The 20,117-nt window shown below is 31.5% G+C and overlaps 1 protein-coding gene across 3 annotated transcripts; it reads right to left on the reverse strand.

Moving 5' to 3' along the window:
- Positions 1 to 14,383, reverse strand: LOC111689070 (apyrase). 3 transcript variants are annotated; one of them, XM_046946656.1, is made up of 8 exons: positions 14,118 to 14,379; positions 8,604 to 8,829; positions 7,785 to 7,982; positions 7,310 to 7,715; positions 835 to 992; positions 677 to 773; positions 261 to 612; positions 1 to 201 (listed from the first exon to the last, which is right to left on the reverse strand). In XM_046946656.1, exons 1-8 carry the CDS (start codon positions 14,243 to 14,245, stop codon positions 105 to 107), a joined length of 1,662 nt encoding a protein of 553 aa, XP_046802612.1. In that variant the 5' UTR covers positions 14,246 to 14,379; the 3' UTR covers positions 1 to 104. The 3 variants fall into 3 exon arrangements, with proteins under 3 accessions (XP_046802612.1, XP_046802610.1, XP_046802611.1); XM_046946654.1 differs by lacking the exons at positions 1 to 201; positions 261 to 612; positions 677 to 773; positions 835 to 992 and adding exons at positions 1,655 to 1,779; positions 1,838 to 2,195; positions 2,256 to 2,352; positions 2,415 to 2,572 and having other exon boundaries at positions 14,118 to 14,383; XM_046946655.1 differs by lacking the exons at positions 1 to 201; positions 261 to 612; positions 677 to 773; positions 835 to 992 and adding exons at positions 4,689 to 4,864; positions 4,929 to 5,286; positions 5,358 to 5,454; positions 5,517 to 5,674 and having other exon boundaries at positions 14,118 to 14,381.
- Positions 14,384 to 20,117: the final 5,734 nt, after the last annotated feature.

The following is a 20,117-nucleotide window of genomic DNA, read 5'->3' on the forward strand; positions in this document are numbered from 1 at the left end:
TTGTTTTATTTTCACTTTTATTAGCAGACATATTGTTTATAAAATTTTTTATTGGAAAAGCATTGTTAAATACAATTGATAAAGTATTGATGATATTAAAAAAATCAATATACAACTTTTATGCGACCTTCAATACCGGCTACAACAGGATCATGAATTTTAATAAATTTCATTATGGCATCTAAGTCTCCAGGTCCTCTTCTAAAATGTATAGAATGTTAAGAATTTACAAATCGATGTGATTTAAAGCAAAACTTTACCTGAAATCTTTAGCGTTTTCTTTAATTAAATTAAAACCATCTTTACCGTTAGCCAAATAATCCATAAGAACCACTTTATAGTCTTTTTCCAAATCTAAATTTACATATCTTGGAACCACACACTCCTGGCAGCGGACTTTCAGATCTTGAACCCTTTGGCCTACGGGATTTGTAATGTTGTAAACAACTTTCAAACCAGATAACTGTGGAAATCTATAAGAATAATTACTAGCTGCTGTTAAAGGAGCTATACAATCTTCTAATAATTTTCGAATTATGGAACCATTTAAGGTCACAACAAATATATCATTTTCCCATGGACACATGGTTATCAAGTGATTGTAAGTTATATCTATAAAAGATAGTTAGTTTTGTTAGTTATTTTTTTTTTCACAAAATGTTATATGTTAACGTACTTCCTGGTTGCAAAGGTACGCGGAAATGACTTTGTGCTGTAAATGCTATAGTTATATTGCTCCAGTTAGGACCATCATAGTTTTGTTCTTCGAGAAACTGAAAAATGTTTATATTGTACATAATTTTTTAAAGAAATTTTCATAAATTATAAACTAACTGCATGTAACATTGCATCCGTAACAAAATTGCCCAAATTACATTCTCCAGTGGAACATTCTTTTTGTTGCAAATATACTGCACTACGTCCAATCACACGATTTCCAACGGATTCAATTTCCTGACGCCACGGTTTTAAAGCTTCAGTAACTGAAAAGTCTAAATAGAAAAAATTAAAAAATAATAATCAAATGCTAAATACACCGGTTGACAAAATTAAAAATAAATCGAAAGTCAAAGACCAACTTAGACGTTTCTATTTTTTCCATCACATCTTTTGAGATATCGTGTTCTGAAATTTGAAAAGGTACTTATTTTGCCTTTTTGAGACGTTATAACAGGCGCAAAGGCAACTTTATTAATGAAATGTTGTAAGCCATATAAAAAAAGTCTTAACATCTGACATATCTTCTTTATTTTTCGAGATATCTTAACCTTAATTTTAAAAACTCACGTGTTGCAGTATATTCATTTAGAAAAGTATACTTATAAATGTCAAAAATATGAAATTTTATGTTAAAACACATTCTGTATAAAACCCCCGTTAGAAACATCCATTATATTTCTCAATCCTCCAAAGTTTTAAAAATACATTTTGAATGACGAAAACCGAGCGATTGGCAATGTCAGTTTGCTGTGTCTTTCCTTTTTTGGGGACTCATTTGTATACCTTGCACTACTACTTAAAGAACGAACCCTTTTGATTTTGATTGAAATCGTTACATACATGAATTGAAGGTATTTTATTAATCAATAAAATAATTTAATCTTTTAACCATAAAAATATCGAAGAATTCAATTCTGAACAAGACTTTAAGAAGTTTAAATTAAAAAATATTTTATTTATACAACATTAAAAATATTTATGCGTCCCTCAAGTCCTCTATAAATTGGTGAAGTTTTATTTACGTATTCCATTATAGAGGCCATATCTGTAAAATATTCTCTGAAAACAAAATAGTTTTTGAATTTATTACAACACATCCTATATATTTAAAACTTACTGTCGATTTTGACCATATTGTTTAAACATTGAAAATCCATAACCTCCACCAGCTACATAACGTGTCGTTAAAATCCGATAAACTTTATTAATATCCAAATTCTCGTAAATAGGAACCTTACAGTGAGCACAGCGAACTTTTACTTTAAGCACTCGTTTATTTACAGGATTCCACAAATTGTATATGACTTTTAATCCCGACACTTGTAAAAATGTATTAGTGGCATTAATCTTATTTAGAAAATTAATACGTGAAACGCTTTTCTCTAAAGCTGCTTTCAAATGTACTCCTTCTAGGTCGAATGCCACTAGGGGAGCTTCAAATGGGCATAAACTATAAACTTGTCCATAAGTTATAGCTAAAAGGGAATATCATTATCAAATGTAATTTATAATTTTGCATTAAACCATTAAGTTACCTCCACGTGGCAGCGTTAAATACAATTCGCCAGCAGCAGCCAAGGCTATGGAAACATTTGTCCAGTGGCTACTATTATATGGTGATAACGACATAAGCTGTAATATTATTTAAATTATATCTGAGTGAAATTATACATATATCAAACTTGTGCACTTACTTTGTTTAACATTGCATCGGTATAAAAATTTCCAATATTGCATTCTTTATATTCACATTCGGTATGTTCTAAATTCACTATAGTTTCTCCGATTTTTGCACTACCAGCCGTTTCTATTATATTTTTCCATGTAGGCATAAATTCTTTTATTTCTTTATCTATAAAAAATATTTTCAAACAAAAACTTTTTTAAATTTATTTATTTTTTAATTGCATATATCGATTATATTTGTGATTTTATGGACTTTCAACTGAATCCAAATATGGCCTCAGAATTTCTCCATTTTATTTTCCTGATACAAAACACCATATTTTAAGCCACACTTAAGACGCTTTAACGTTTTAAATTTTTATAACTAAATTTGCTTTGTAGTTTAAAAGTCTATCCTACCGACTTCAAGAAAAGGTCTAAGTCCTATTATATATTCTTCCTGCTTCGAGATAACTTAACCTAAAACAAGTAAGAAAGTATAGTCCGACCATATAATACTTTACACCAGTTATAAATATTAAAAGTGATTTATTTTTCATAAATGGAAATATGGACCAAGCCCGATAAAATTATGTAAATATATTTATATAATATTTTATTGTGCTGAATTTCATCACGATATTTGTGTTTATAAGTTAATTTGGGGCTTTATGCAGGGTCATCAAGACTTCTATAAAACTTATCTGTATATTTAACATAATAATGAGCTCAGAAGCCCTTTTCGGGGGGTTCTGTTCTATGGGGGCTAGGTGAAATAATGGACCGATTTTAACCATTTTCGATAGGCTTCGTCCTTGGGTAAAAAAAAAACGTGCGTGCCACGTAATAATAAATGACAGATCCATCCAAATTAAACCTTTTTGTCATTAAATAAGTTCCTACTCTATCTATCTATCTATCTATCTATCTATCTATCTATCTATCTATCTATCTATCTATTTATCTATCTATCTATCTATCTATCTATCTATCTATCTATCTATCTATCTATCTATCTATCTATCTATCTATCTACCTATCTATCTATCTATCTTTCCATCTACCTATCTATCTATACTATTATTACAAAAATAATCATAATCAAATCACATTTGAACTCTAGGTCGCCGTATAAAACTTTTTTAATATATATACAAAAATGAGAGTGTGTTTGTATGTTTGTTCCTTATAGACTGCTGAACGACTGGACCAATTTTCCTGCAATTTTCACAATGTCTTCCTGTATGTCTGGACTATAGGCTACTTTTTATGTTGAAATTTCAAGAAAATATTGAGTCAGAGAATCTAAGATATCTTTGAATTGGCAGACTACCAATGATGAAGCGGCACCCCTCATATGAATTACATATAAAAATTCATTTGTCTGGGAAACTAATAGAATTTAATTCTTCAAATGTTCCCGAAGAACTTTAATATTCATCTGGATATTTTGGAGTGAAAAGAGCGGACTTTCGTCCGAGGGGAATTGGTTGATTAGAGCCCCGATATGAATTAAATACAAAAATTCGTATATCTGAGAAACTATTACATTTATGTGAATAACGGATGGACTTTCAATGAGAGATTTGGAAAACTATTTGGGAAACTAATAGAACAAGATTCTTTAAATGTTACAAGAAGAACTTTATTATACATCAGAACATTTCGGGGAAAAAAAAGGCGGACTTTCAATTGGAGCTCTGAGAGCCTCTATATGAATTTAATGGACGAATTCGAATGTTTGAGAAACTATTAGTGCTCGAATCTTCAAATTTTACATGAAGAACTTTGACGTTTATTTAGAGAATAACGGGCGAACTTTCAATGGGGGTTTGACACCTTACATATGAATTGAATACAAAATTCCGTATATCAGGGAAACTAATAGTTTTTTTTTTTTAATTTTTCATAGATTAAAATAAAATTGTAATTAAAGTTTGGACAAATTAGTGAATTGTAACAAACTATATATGTGAAAAACTATTGTAGTCAATTCATCTTCAAATTATTAAGTGGGTTTTTTAGGGTACCCCGTAAAGGCTAGATGGTAGTGTGCTGGGGATTGTAGGTTTGATTCCCACCAGAGACTCTGGACTCTGGTAATGAATAAAATAAGATAAATGATAAGTGTTTTTTATATTGGGTAGCAAAGCACACTGGGTATAGCTAGTTTTGTCAATAAATTGATTAAACATTAATATATTTCAGCCATATTCGACGGAATACTAGTTTGACATTTGCAACTACGATGAGTTGTGTATATGTAATTATTTATATGAAAAATGTAAAAGAATACAAAAATATCGGTTTAAATAAAATACTGCTATTTATTATTAAGTACAAAATTACTATAAGTACTTTGAAAATTACAATTTTCTTCTTCTGTTAAAGTACTTTAATTCGGCCCTCGACGCCGGTAATTATCGGTGTAATGTTTTCGGTGTACATTAAAAGAGCATCCAAATCGGTAACGTAAGGCCTTAAAAAAACAAAATAAATTTAATTTTTTATACATTTTAAATAAAATAACTATATAAACTTACTGTACATTAGTGCCATATTCACGGAACATATAGTAACCATCACCACCATCTTGAAGGAAATTTGGAGCCACAATACGATAAGTTGAGTTTATATCGAAAGGTTCATAACGTGGATAGGTACAATTACCACAACGTACTTTCATATCAACAACACGTTCATACATGGGTTTTTTAAAATCGTAGGTTACTTTTAAACCTGATACCTGTAGAAAGATATAGGAGCTATTTTCGCCATTGGCATAATCTATTTTACTAGCGCCAAATTCTAAAGCTTCCAACAAACGTTCACCGGGCAAATCGAATGCAGTTAAAATATTTTCAAACGGTGACATGGCAACAATGTGGGAATAGGTGAGATCTAAAAAGTGATAGAAGATAACATAAATATATAATGTTTCCAAGCTAAATTGGTGTTTGTTATTCACTTACTTCCACGATAAAGCGGTACTCTTAAAGCACCTGTATTAACTAAACCAATAGGTACTTGAGTCCAAGCTTTGTCTTCATATGGAGCCAAATGCAAATACTATAAATATGAGAGTTCGCATACTTATAAAATTTTATAATTTCTTTTTATTTTATACTTACTGCATGAACCATTGCATCACAGAAGTAATTTCCTAAATTGCACTCCGCGCTGCTGCAGGGATATTTAACAAGATCAACTAATGTTTCTCCCACCACAACTTTACCTTTTGCATCAACTTCAACTTTCCATGGTTGTAGGGCATCAACTACTTCCGCGTCTAAAAGGAAAACATATTGTTTACTTATAAAGTTCATATTAAAAAATATGCTATTTAAATACCATATACCAAACACCACTTTACATCCAACACCATTTAATAATTAACACAACAGTAAGTACAGTGAGTAATATTTTGTTTCCAATACCGAACATATTTGTCCAATTCACAATCGGTGTTGTACGGTTGTATCGTAGTATGTCGTAATTTTTTTATTATTATTTGTTTTTGTTTCAAAAAAATGTATGACTTACAACGTTACAACGATACGACATCGATTGTAAACTGAACAATTATTTTATCACAATAAAAATACAAAATGCAACAATTCGGAATTTCCTCATCACATCAAGTTATAGAAGTATCTTATAGATGCTATAACAGCGCAAACACACATATATTTGAAATGGGGAACAGATTACACTTTCAGACGACATACATAGTTTTATATATTTATTTCATACTCCATCATCTATTTTCTTCAGATCATCATTCAAAGGTTTAATTGAATATACAATTTTTAATTATTTTGACCTGGTTCACACTGGAAAACTTTTATTGAGAAGTTTTTGATTTTGTGTGTGAGAGAAAGAGGTGGTTGATATTTCATTCTCTTTTTCTCACACACAAAAATCAAAAGTTTCCCAAAAAAGTTTCCTAGTGTGAACCAGGTCTTTGCAGTTGTGTTTGCAAACGAGTACACCAGCTCCCAAAATATTGCAAGATCTTAAAAGTGAACATCTGGTAACGAATCCGTACTCTCTGAGATCATAAATACTGCCTCAATTGTTTACATCCATACTTGATAAACAAAATGGTGGGACCAATGTTACAAATGTTTACATCTAACATTGTTCTTGGAAATACATTTCTTTATGATCGCCAAGACTCTCTGCTTTAACTAAAAACGAAGAGCAGCTAATTTTAACTGTTCTGGTGAATATGGGTTCTGCTGCCACACAATTCCGGTGCTTAATTCGAAATGTTTAACACGCAGATAATCTTTGGTCCTTTTTTGTCGTGTTACTTTTGCAACTTCTTGATGGCTTGTCAGATGATTCACAAACGCCTCTTTGTATAATTTTTGTTAGTAGTTCAGCAGGGATATAACGAATATATCAAATAAGGCAAAAACTTGGTCTTACTCATATAGAACACACTGTGATAAAACTGGTAAGAACATATCCTTACAAATCTTTTTGTCAACATTTCATCCCGAAGGGACCTCCCTTATAATCGAGACAAGGCAGCATTTCGAAACTCAGCCCTATGAGTTCCGGTGGTACCAGTTTATAAGGCTGCCTTGTACGACACCAGCACAAATTATTCCAGGGAAAGGCTGACAATACATTTGACATCACCAAATTTCTAGTCTCACCAAGATGGGGAATATCATTTAAGTAACATTTCCCTATGGGGATATATTTACGTTATATTTAGTGTCGATTATCCGAATAACCTTTAGCACATCGCAATAAATTAAATCTATTTTAAAAATAATTTCAAACCAGATTCCCCTTTCCTTAATTCTTTAACTCAACCGTAAGTACTTTAAACTAATAGTGATAACATGTATAATATACTGTTTTTGTTTCGTTTTACTAATATCGTTATAAATTGAAAATTTTGACTTACCTTCCGGTACACTATTAGACATATAAATAGGAGCACCTTCAAAATCAACAACATTGCCATCGTCATCGAAATAAACCGTTAAATTGCCAACATATTTAGCATAAGCGCCAGCTTGTACAATTAAAACACGATGACCAGAGGCATGAGTAACTTGTGTTGGATAATCACCCTTTGGAGTATCAGGTCCTGGAGGATTATCTCCAGTATAGAGGAATGTATGCGAATGAGAACCAACAATGACATCAATTTCTGAACCGGCATGTTCGGCAATCAGTTTATCAACTTCATAGCCACAATGGGAGATAACAATAATAATGTTGGCACCTTGGGACTTAAGTTTTTCTGCCTCCTCTACAATAGCTACACTTTCATTGCGAAATATTAAATTACCGGTATTGGCTAAATCCTGTAATTAGAAAATAAAAAAACAATTATATTCTCTTGAATATATAATAAATCTGTTGAGAAATCTCACATAAGTTGTTTCCAAAATTACACCTATTACACCAATTTTACGGTTACTTCTCTCAATAATCATAGATTTTTGATATTTTCCAGTCATTTCAGGTTCATTTGTAGAATACATATTTGCCACGAGCATAGTGGTGTTAAGTGACTCCAAAAAGGGGACAACGCCTTCTACACCATGATCGAATTCGTGATTACCCAGTGTCTGTAATTAAATCATTTTATTATTTCTCAATTTTTTCTAGTATGTAAGGATTTTCAAATTTTTCCAACTGAAAACATTAAAATTTAATTCACATTATATAAAATTTATAACCGTTTTCAAAAAGTTTAATTGAAAAACTTATTTTCTATATTGGATTAATGATTTTTTTTGGAAATTCAGAAGAATAAATTGTAGAATATCAATACGGTGTAAAAACGTACACTGAAAATTAATATGCTATAATTTATTTACACAATATCACCACTCCCGCTTACAAATAGGGAGTTAGATAAGTACTTAGTTTTCACAAAAAGACTTATAATGTATAAAACCATAGTTCTAAAACAATCCCAGCAGTACGACAAAGAGTCAATGCATACGAAAAAGACAGTAATTTCCATTAATAGTTAACCACCTGGATGATTGTAATTCGTATGTTTTGGGTCAATCGTCACGAATGTACCTTTTGTAATCGAGAATGAAGACAGTCGTCACTTTAGTGTCCCCTTTGTAAGCGAGAGCGGAGGCAATCGTCTAAGTGGTCAGTTCGGGACTGTTCAGTCGAACTGCTGGGATTTCCAATGCTAAAATTCCAAAGATTAAGCTAAATAACATACATACCATTGCATCAGCTGGCAACATATTTAAAAACTGACTGGTTACATTCCAGCGTCCAATATTGTACCACAAAGTACCTTGAAAACTATCACCAGCATTGAAATAAACTGCATTCGTATCTTTTAGTTCTTCCAATAGACGCTTAACTGTATAAACAGTGCGTGCATAACCGCCTATACAAGCTGTATTATCATTACAAGTACCGCCTCCAGTATCGGTGGCTTCAAACCTAGAAAAAGTAAATATAATAATTTATTAGTGAGTTCAAACACAATGATGTTCTCACATTAGTAGTAAATATAAATGTTATCGTTTTCAAAAAAAAAATTGCAATAACAAAAAGATTAGATTATATGTTAAAGAATATAATTAAATGTAAAATTATAAACAAAAAATATTAGAGAGTGTTGTCGCTATCAAAGAGCTGTAGGTACTTATCACATGTTACCAATTTAAAATTGATTTATATGACAAATATTGCCAATTTAGTGTACGTATGTATTTAGTAATAAATTTTCTATTAAAAAGTCTATTTGCAGACAAACTAAAATATCAATTAAAAATAATACTAATGTATTAGTTGACATCTTCAATGTCAATAATGCTTATTTTTAAACTTATTAAACTTAACATATATGTATGTGTACATACATATAATCATTAATTTATTAGTACCTAGAACTATTTGATAAAACGTTTATTGCAACACGTGATCTTAAGATAACATTTTGTTTTAAATAATGTTCTTAACATTAAAAATCATAATCTGTTATGTTATCTGCAATACACATACATATCTAATATAAACTTACATATAATAAAGAAACAGTTATCAAATTCCTTACAATTTTTCGAGTCCCACTCTTTCAAAACCTACATATCCTTAATTTTATGTAAGATTATATGATTATGAACCCTTTTAAAATTCGAGAGATCGAATTTAAAATTTTCTACACAAATTTTGTCGAGGGAGTGGGTCGGTTATATATACATTATTTTGTGCAGTTCATTGTACTAAAACTATGAAAATATGCTTCTGAGAAATCAATCAAAAATCGTGTTTTTTAACAAGACCAGACCAGGAGATAGTTATCAAGTCGTGATTGAGCGATTAATTTAAATTGAGCCTCATTGCCACAATCTCTAAAATGTTTAATCTATAATTAAAAGAATATGAATAGCAAATATGACTCTTTCCCATGAAAATCGGTTCTTCGCACCAGAACGATGCAGAGTTTACAACCATGCCGACGTGCAGCTGCTGCAAAAACATCAGCAAAAGTTTAGACAGAAAAAAGTGTTAAGTAAACACTGAAATTAACTTGAACTCTTCTGATGAGACCATAAATTTAACAGCTCGTATATAGAGTTCTCTGAGAGATATTTTTGCCGATACCAAAGTCCGGTCTACAATAGGAATCTTTTGATTTTGCGTGAGAGAGTACGGAGTTTCTCGTACAACAACAAATCAATGCACTTACCACGTTTCTGAAACAAAAGTTTATATGTGTAGACATTAAGGAACCCAGCAGTTCGACGGGACAGTCCCGAACTGACCACCTAACCTACCACTTGTGGTGACCTCTAGCCACCTGACTACCCAGGTGACCGACCATTTTAATATGAGCTTGTTCTACGAGGAAGTCAATCGTCACTCTACACCCTACAAAGAGACAGTAAAGATACGATTGCCTCCGCTCTCGCTTACAAAGGGGGCACTAAAGTGACGATTACATTCTCGATTACAAAGAGTTTATTTGTGACGAAAGACCAAAAACATACGAATTAGAGTCAACCAGGTGGTAAGATATTAATGGAACTAAAATTTAAAAGTTTCAAGTGTCTACTCTCTAGAATACTATGGGACAATAATGTGACCATTGGCCCGAAACAACTTTTAAGAGTATAATCTCTAGGTTACTTGAGGGCAGTAAAGAGACGACTGTCTCCGCTCCCGCTTATAAAGAGGAAACTAAAGTGACGACTGTCTTCATTTACGACTACAAAGAGTACATTCGTGACGAATGACCCAAAACATACGAATTACATTCATCCAGGTGGTTAACTATTAGTGGAAATTACATTATTTTTCGTATGCATTGACTCTTTGTCGAACTGCTGGGAAACTTTAAAAGAGAATTAAGAAAAAATTTCTCAAGAAAAGTTTCCTAGTGGGGACCAGGTCAAATAAAAATATAGTTTTTATATAAATACACCATGTCACACTCTATTAAACGCTTTGGAAATATCTAAAGCACCGAAAAGCAATGAGTTCTCAAATGAGCTTACTTGTACTCTTTCATTCACACAAACATATGCTCACATCAGCCTTTCGCTGATCTCAAGCCACCACTTTACTCCCCGAAAGGTAGGATAGCAGGGCTACTGTAATGCGACCTATACGAAAGCCACACATAAGTTTTATATAAGTATAATCAAACTCAAAAATTATCAGAAAATCAATTTCTTTTAATGGATTTCTAAAATATTTTCAAATTAAGGTAAAATTTATTTTAAAATCAGCAAAATCGTTTCTTAAAAAACGGAGATGTGATCAAAATTTCTTAAGAATGCAGTGAATATTTAATTTTTTTCCAGGTTATTGGTTTGGTTTTTCAAATTCTCCGTACACACTCAGCAACATCTTTTATTAGAAAGTGAAAAATGCTAAAACACGGGGATGCCATTGGAGGCAAGTACTTTTAGTCTCATGTAGTTGCTTTATAAAGACCACTTCTGAAAACCATTAGTAAATAATGTATGAATTAATAATGACATCGGGATAAAATTTAACTTGAATGTTTCTTTTGTGAAATTTTATCCTGATAAAAAAGCTCTGAAGCGCTATTTAGAAAATTATGTAATCGTTAGTTTCGCAACCGATAGAGTTATTAATACTTATACAATTTAAAATCGAACACCAATATTGATCCCATACCGAAATAAGTTTATCGGTATAAATACCGGTATTCAAATACCATTTTACACTTACACCGGCATCATATCGGTACAATACCGTTGTGACGACGGTATCAAAACCGAATCAATAACGGTATTTTACAAATTTCATTACACTTAAGAAAATATTGAAAACTGCTTTATGATGCCACTTTAACGAAACCACGACCTCGAGAATGACAGATATAAAGACTAATAAACAGCTTGATAGCAATTCTAATAAAATTTTGTGTATGAATATATTTTTGTATAAATTATAATTCTTCCGAATTTTATAGTCTGGTAATGTTTTTAAGTGTATTATGGACGTAAGAGAGATGTAAGAACAAAATTTCACAAAGTTATCTTTTTATATGGACAGATTCAGAAATCGATACTGAACCGATACTTCAAGGAACAATATATTGGACGTTATAATTAGCAGCACAAACTCAAGATACCTTTCGCACTATTAAATAAAACTATGTAAAATTATATTTCATAGAACCTAGTATTTTGTTGTTAAATTTAAATTTCTAAATATGTAAATACTAAATTTGTTGTAAAAATATGAAATACAGAGAAAACAAAACAATTTGTTTTAGAAAAATTAAAAAATATGCAAAATATGCTATAAAAATATTGGAAATATGCAAAATATATGCAATTTAAAGCAAAATATGAAATGTTTGCATTTATCAAAGTAAATTTTTCTTAATCATCAAGTAACAGTCCTCGACAGATTGGAATTAGAGGTTATATAAAAAATCTTTATAAATAAATGTGTCTTTGTACTAATATAACATCTCAAATATGGAAAAAATTAAGTACTCGATATCGACCTGATGGGTGAATTCCGAGGCCACATTCAGCGAAGCTTAAGTCTATAGAAATATATACGGGTCTCTGTGTTTAAAAATATGCTATAAAAATGTTAGAAATATGCAAAATATATGCAATTTAAAGAATAATATGAAAAGTTTGCATTTATAAGAAAATATACAAAAATATGCAACAACAAATCGATGCCATTTTGTAGCAAATTCTTTAATTTGAAATGAAAACTAGTTAAAAGTTATTTTGAGTTACTGACTAAAAACATGCCTTTACATAGAAATCCTTGCCCTGGTAATCACTATATAAATTCTGTAGAACTCGGCCCACAATAGTAAGTAATTTAATTTTTTTATCCACAATGAAGAGCAATATTTAGAATTTCAAAAAGGGGCAGTCATGAGTTTATTAATTAAGATAAATTTATATATTTATTTATTGTTTGAAACTATAAGTATTTTAATTACTATAACTAATTAACAATTTTACTTGCACTTTCTAAATTTGGTTTCAATAAAGCAAGGATTGATATTTTTCGTTTTCATACAAATTCACAAAAGAAAACAAGTAAGAAGTTTAGTCGGGCGAGGCCGACCATATAATACCCTACATCTGTATACGAATAAAATGTGATTTAGTTTTCATAATAAAGCTTTTACGTTGAATTGTACTAGATATACTAAAGCCATTTACTGTTTAATAAAACTGGATATTTAAGTAAAATTTTGATGGGGGGTTTTTTAGAGGGGCTAGGGTCAAATGAGGCCCCGTAATTATAAAGTTCATCAGGTTCATCAAGACTAGTATAGAACTTGGCATTGCAGCTTTTTGTCGAGATACGAGTATATTAAATATGATTATGAACTTAAAAGCCCTATCTGGCGGGTTCAGTTCTATGGGGCCTAGGTGAAATAATGGACCGACGTTAACTAATTAAAATAGGCTTCGTCTACAGTACAATAAAAGATCATTTCATTGAATTATCTCCAAAATTGCGACCTGTAGTTTGATTACAAGGTTTACAAGCTCTATTCAGGGGTTCAGTTGTATGGGGGCTAGGTGAAATAATGGGCCGATGTTAATTTTTTTCACTAGGCTTCGTCCTTGGGACAATAAAAAATCATATACCAAAATTGCAACCTGTAGTTTGATTACAAGCTCGATTCGGGGGTTCAGTTGTATGGGGGCTAGGTGAAATAATGAACCGATGTTAATTTTTTCACTAGGCTTCGTCCTTGGGACAATAGAAGATCATGTACCAAATTTCATTCAATTTTCTTCAAAATTGCGGCCTGTAGTTTGATTACAAGGTTTACATGGACGGACGGACATAACTAAATGGACTCAGAAAATGATTCTGAGCCGATTGGTATACTTTAAGGTGGGTATAGGACCAATATTATTGTGCGTTACAAACATCAGCACAAACCCAATATACCCTCCCCACTAAAGTGGTGTAGGGTATAAACACCAACCATATTATACAAATGTACGAAGGTTTACAATTATTTATATAATATCAGTTAATTTAATTTAATATCGTTCACGTGAGTAATATATGCATATATACATATGTATGTATATATGCGTATACATTTTTTATATATTTAAATATTTATATCAATTTACAATAATATTGAATTAAATATATGCACAAAAAAATTAATAATTTATTTGTATTAAACAATTTTAATTAAATCACTAAAGTTAAAACTTAAATTTTTAAAATAATTAAGTTATACACACCTGGCGTGAAAATCATTAATATGTATAATTGACAACGGAAATAGATCGGCCTTAACCTGTTGTTTACTTAAGCCCAACAGTGTAGTTAAACAAATAAGAAGAAATCCAAATGTTTTGTGACGTATCATTTTTGTTTAGATATTAAATGATAAAAATTGCACAGTGGATCCCCCAAAATACAAAAAAAAAAAAAAAACGAAACGAAACGTGACAGCCTGTCTTCAGTTGTGGTTTTCTTCCGTTAGACCACCTTAAGCCAATTGAACGGTCTGAGAACTGAAACGTGCGATACGTAAATTACTTAGTTTTAGTTGATTATTTCGATCTCTAAATACTATATTACTTTGCATTTGTACTCTTTTCGGCTTTCAATGTATTAAATAATAAAAAGCCAGTCACACAAATAAATAAATTACACAGGGCAACAAAATTTTAACAAAGAGTTCAAAGTAATTTTTTCTTAATCATTGACTAACACTGACAGTCCTCGATAGATTGGAATTAGAGGTTGTATAAAAAATCTGTATAAATAAATATGTCTTCGTACTAATATAACATCTCAAATATGGACAAAATTTAGTACCCGATATCGACCTTGATGGGTACCCGATATCGACCTTGATGGGGGGAATTCCGAGGCTACAGTCAGCGAAGCTTAAGTCTTTAGAAACGTATACTGTTCTCTGTGTTTAAAATTTTTTTAAATTTTACTTTTAGAAATGAATATTAGAATCTACGTTTTGAATTTTTTTAAATTTTGTTGGCCAGTGTTGTTATTACTCTCAATCTGAGTATAATAAAATAAAACGTTTATAACATTATATATAGGCAGAAGTGTACAAATAACTTATTTTTTCACTTGATTAAACGTTAGTGATAAGAGAGTTTAAACATTCAAACTGGAGATAAAACAACTAATCATTTGAAATAGATTTATTGTAATTGCAAAAACAATAAATCAATCAAAGGGTTATTATTCAATATGTGTAATGGCAACGACAACAAATTATATCAAAAATCCAAATTTTCGAACTCAATATTCCCGACTCAATTGCTGCTCCGTAGAAATTACTGCAAATTTGTTGTCATTACTTTCGAATTTTCAGAAAAAGGCAGTACAGTACTTTTTGCTTATAGTCACAACCCTTAATTACACAAAAATTGAGGACTATATCGCTTAAGTGATTATCAGGGCAAGGATTTCTATGCAAATGCATGTTTGTAGTCAGTAACTCAAAATAACATTTAACTAGTTTTCTTTTCGAATAAAAAAATTTGCTACAAAATGGCATCGAGTTGTTATTGCATATTTTGTTATAAATGCATAAATTGCATATTTTGCTTTAAATAGCCATTATCATTTGCCGTTTTTGATTCATTTGTTTTCAACGTCAGTTCAAATCAACTATTTAATGAAATTGGTCAGATAAACTCAATAAAATAAGAGACTGAGACTGTTATTGCAGTATAACTTGCGAGGCAAGGAAGTTGAAAGTTTAGCCATTTTTTGTTTTACTTTGGGATAAATTCTTTTGAGTTCTTCCATAAAGTACTACCAACATAAACCAATAATACCAATTTTGGCTTAAAATTGGAAAGTCGTTAAAAACGCAATGAAATATTTCGGATTGATCCAACTTTTGGTTGGCATTTTTACATACTCATGAATTCAAAATATTACACAATGCACAATTCCGTAACGTTTTCTTTTGTTTTTGTGTCAAAAATTTTATCTGCGAAATATTAATAACATGTGATGATACAACAATACGATACCGGTAGTAAATTTTATAAATGCGATATCATTTCTTGCCATGTCATGTTTGTGAGGATCGTGTTGCTTCTAAAGTTATAGGGATAAAACAAAAAAAGTAAAATCTTCAACATCGCTGCAGGACATCCAAGGTGTCCTGTAATAAACATCAATATGATTGTATTCTAATGATAGATTATTTTATGTAGATTACCATGATGTTTAATAACCTACGGTTCTGAGAAAATAAGTAAAAAATACCAAAAAAATTCTTAAATGACGTTTTAACCTAAACCACAATATCTTGAAAACTAAAACTAACCGGAAATTTTCATAACAACTTACAGCCAATTTGACTGACGTTAAGGCCAGTTTATACAGGGAAACTTTTGATTTTGTATGTGAGAGAATATATGAAATATTTCTTTGTCTCTCTCTCACATACAAAAATCAAAAATTTCCTTGCGTGGCCAGGCAACTTTAAAGTTTCCAAGTTCCTATTCTAAGACCATTTAGTATTTCTTCAGCTGTAAACAACAAACAAACTATGACTGGAATTAGAGATGGCTGAGAATTCACTAGTAACTACTATGACTAAAAATTGTGGATCTGAGTAGAATAAGAATCTGTTTTTGAAATTTGTCCAACACATCCAAAATCTCGAGATACATATGCACCTTTAAGCACTTATAAGTCAACACCTTATTGGATTTTATTTTTGCACCGTATCTCAAAATTTTGGTAGTGTTAGTGCCGACCATATGATACGTACACTATGAGTATATTTTAAAAATTATTTATTTTTTATAAAGAAAATTATATTAAAAATTTAAGCAATTTATTTATTTTTTTTTTATTTATTATAATTTATACTTATACGTATAAAGCTTATTTGGCCAATTTTTATAGAGATATAAGTATATTTGAGGTATTTATGGCACAAAAAGATCAAACCAGGCGATCTGATTGTATGGGAACAATGTGAAATAATGGACAGATTTCAACAATTTCAATAGGCTTCGTCACTGTGCCAAGAAAAACATCATTTTATAAATATGTATGTATCTTAAAATTTTCGGCCTGTATCGCTGGACAGACGGATGGCAACATTAATTAAAAATTCAATCTATATCGGTTTTCAAGATTCCGGCTAAGACAACTCGAAGAAGAAGAAACTATATCTTTATTTTAACATCGAACAATTAAGATAACAAATTTTACAGCTTTGTTCTGATAAACAAATGAAAGAAACAAAATTCATATAGTAATATTCCAAAATTAACTCGCAAAGTCAATTTTGCTAAACAATATTGCAAATAGTATAGAATTAATAGCAACTCTTTATTATATTTTATTAAAAGTCACTAAAAAACTGGAAGGATAATGAAGAAAAGTGTTGAATTGAAAAGTTTAGAAATATTTTCAATATTTTTATAACATTTATAAAAACAGAATATTCATGGCGAAACTAATAAGGTGAAGTCATTTCAACAGCTGATTGTTTTTTTGTCCATGGAAAGTTAGCCCGAAGCTGTCAAACTCTATATAAAAAAATTATCTTTCAAACCCGACGCTGTCAAACTACATATATAAAAAATTTCATTAATTCGCCAAAAATGAAATGACTTCACCTTATAGTCTATTCGCCTTAAGAATATTGTTTACTCTTTACATCCAAAAACTATTGGAGTACATGATCGATTAAGGAGATCCCAAAACCTTCTAGATAAGGTTATTGAAGTCAAAGTGTCCAGCTCCCGGTGGTACTTTTACAACTACTGGGTGAGTATTATAAATAACTCACCACAGCCTCCTTATGTATTTTACGCGCAGATCGCAATTTTTGCACATGGATGTTTCGGTCCATATACAAGCACTTTGCTCAAGTACTGATCTCTGACTATTGCTGTCCCGTTGCTTAACTTCTGAGATGTAAAACATCACTTTCGTTTATAAACACGCAGATGGAATGGCCTCTGTTGTGTCGGCAACAGCACCTTGAGACGTATCCGGTAGATCGAAATACGAATCCGTCAAATAAGCCGATACTTAACTCTTACTCACAGGGACACGTTGTAGTAATTCTGGCATGCAGAGAGTTTACCCTTAACATACTTGTACAAGGAAGGAAAATTGTATGGTATTACCTTTCTATGATACCTTTCATACATCATCGTTCCACCCAGCACACTTCGAATTTATCCGACACATTCATAAGAGAAAACAAGTAAGAAGTTATAGTCAGGCGAGGCCGACCATATAATACCCTACACCTGTATACGAATAAAATGTGATTTAATTTTCATAATTTAGGTTAAATTGTACCTTGCCTCAGATATACTAAAGCCATTTACTGTTTAATAAAACTGTGGATATATAAGTAAAATTTTGATGGGGGCTTTTTACGGGGGCTAGGGTCAAATGAGGCCCTATAATTATAAAGTTCATACGGGTCATCAAGACTAGTATAGAACTTGGCATTGCAGCTTTTTGTCGAGATACGAGTATATTAAGCATAATTATTAACTTAAAAGCCCTATTTGGCGGGTTCAGTTCTATAGGGCCTAGGCGAAATAATGGACCGATGTTAAGCATTTTCAATAGGCTCTGTCTACAGTACCATAAAAGATCATGTGCCAAATTTCATTGAATTATCTCCAAAATTGCGACCTGTAGTTTGATTACAAGGTTTACAAGCTCTGTTTGGGGAGTATAGTTGTATGGGGGCTAGGTGAAATAATGGACCGATCTTAACCATTTTCAATAGGGTTCGTCCCTGGGACAATAGAAGATCATGTACCAAATTTGATTACATGGTTTACATGGACGGACAGACAGACGGACGGACATAGCTAAATCGACTCAGAAACTTACCTTCCCGTAAATTTGGGTTTAAACCAGCAACCAACAGACCAGCTAGGACATAGTCCTTCGGGCAATTGGACAACTGTAGTACCAGATTATATGGGTCTCTGGTTAGACCCCATGTCAAAATCATACCAAGGACGAGCTGAGGAATGTTAATAAGTGACATAATGTTATCTATCATCAAGGAAACATGCCCCGGGGGACTAGATAAGCTTATATATAAGATTGTCATTCCGGAGTAGATACGTATGCTGAAATCACTTTTTAGAAGATCCCAGATATCTGCGACGTATGAATCTTCGGTAATTCTATCAGACATACGTTCGGGAACGCTATTAGAGCCGAGATAAGGTGAGAGCCTTTAAAAATGGAATTTTTGGTACTTATTCAATTTCCGAATATCTTAAAACGTTTCGAGAGCTTTGGTTGAAGTAGTACACATGACACCACCCAAGCAGCATGTACGCTGAACTCTCGTACGCCTTATCTATTGTCTATAAATCCCTATTAGATCTACTAAAAATGTTCAAAATTTTGTTTAACAAAGTTTGAAAACAATTGAGTTGAAGATTTAAAATGGCCGTTAAATTTAAATTTGAAAATAGCTAAGAACAAATTTGAAAGAACTAGTATTCGAGTAATTTTAGATACATTTTTAGCAACAAAATAGTAACAGAAAGCATGTCCAACTGAATTAATGAAGATTCGGTTCTCGCCGATATCTGGGGACCTCTAAAAACTGATTTCAACAGACAGACGGACGTGGCTTAATCGACTCCGCTATCTATAAGGATCCAGAATATATATACTTTATAGGTTCGGAAAATTATATTATAGAAATTACAAACGGAATGACAAACTTATATATACCCTTCTCACGAAGGTGAAGGGTATAAAAACTGAAAAAATCGATGTTTTCCTCTTATAAATGCACTTGGAAACTTCAGGGCCATTGCGGCACTTGAATCAGTCTAATGTATAACAATTAGTGAGAACCTATAAAAGGCATTTTTTTGATACCTCAAAAGGTATTTTTTGAATTTTTGTATATTATTGAAAACTTATAAAAGGAAACTTTTTGGTACCTTTTCGTTTCTTAAAAGGTACTTTTTGAATTTTCGATAATATTGAACCAAGAAGCATATTATATAGCACATAGAGCCCGGATTAAGAGGTAAAAGGTATTTTTGATCTAAACTGTCTCAAGTTGTGAAATTATAACAATTTTTTCCGGTTAATGCTTTCAGAGGCAACTCTACTCACAAATTCCGTTGTCAATATCAGATCCTTACTACTTCTCCATAGTAATGGGTTTACCCTAATTTCCATGAAATAATAACTAAAAGCATTTAGATTTTGCTGTAATATTATATTGTTTT

Source organism: Lucilia cuprina, chromosome 3 (genome assembly GCF_022045245.1).
Source record: "Lucilia cuprina isolate Lc7/37 chromosome 3, ASM2204524v1, whole genome shotgun sequence".
In the NCBI taxonomy this organism is placed as follows: domain Eukaryota; kingdom Metazoa; phylum Arthropoda; class Insecta; order Diptera; family Calliphoridae; genus Lucilia; species Lucilia cuprina.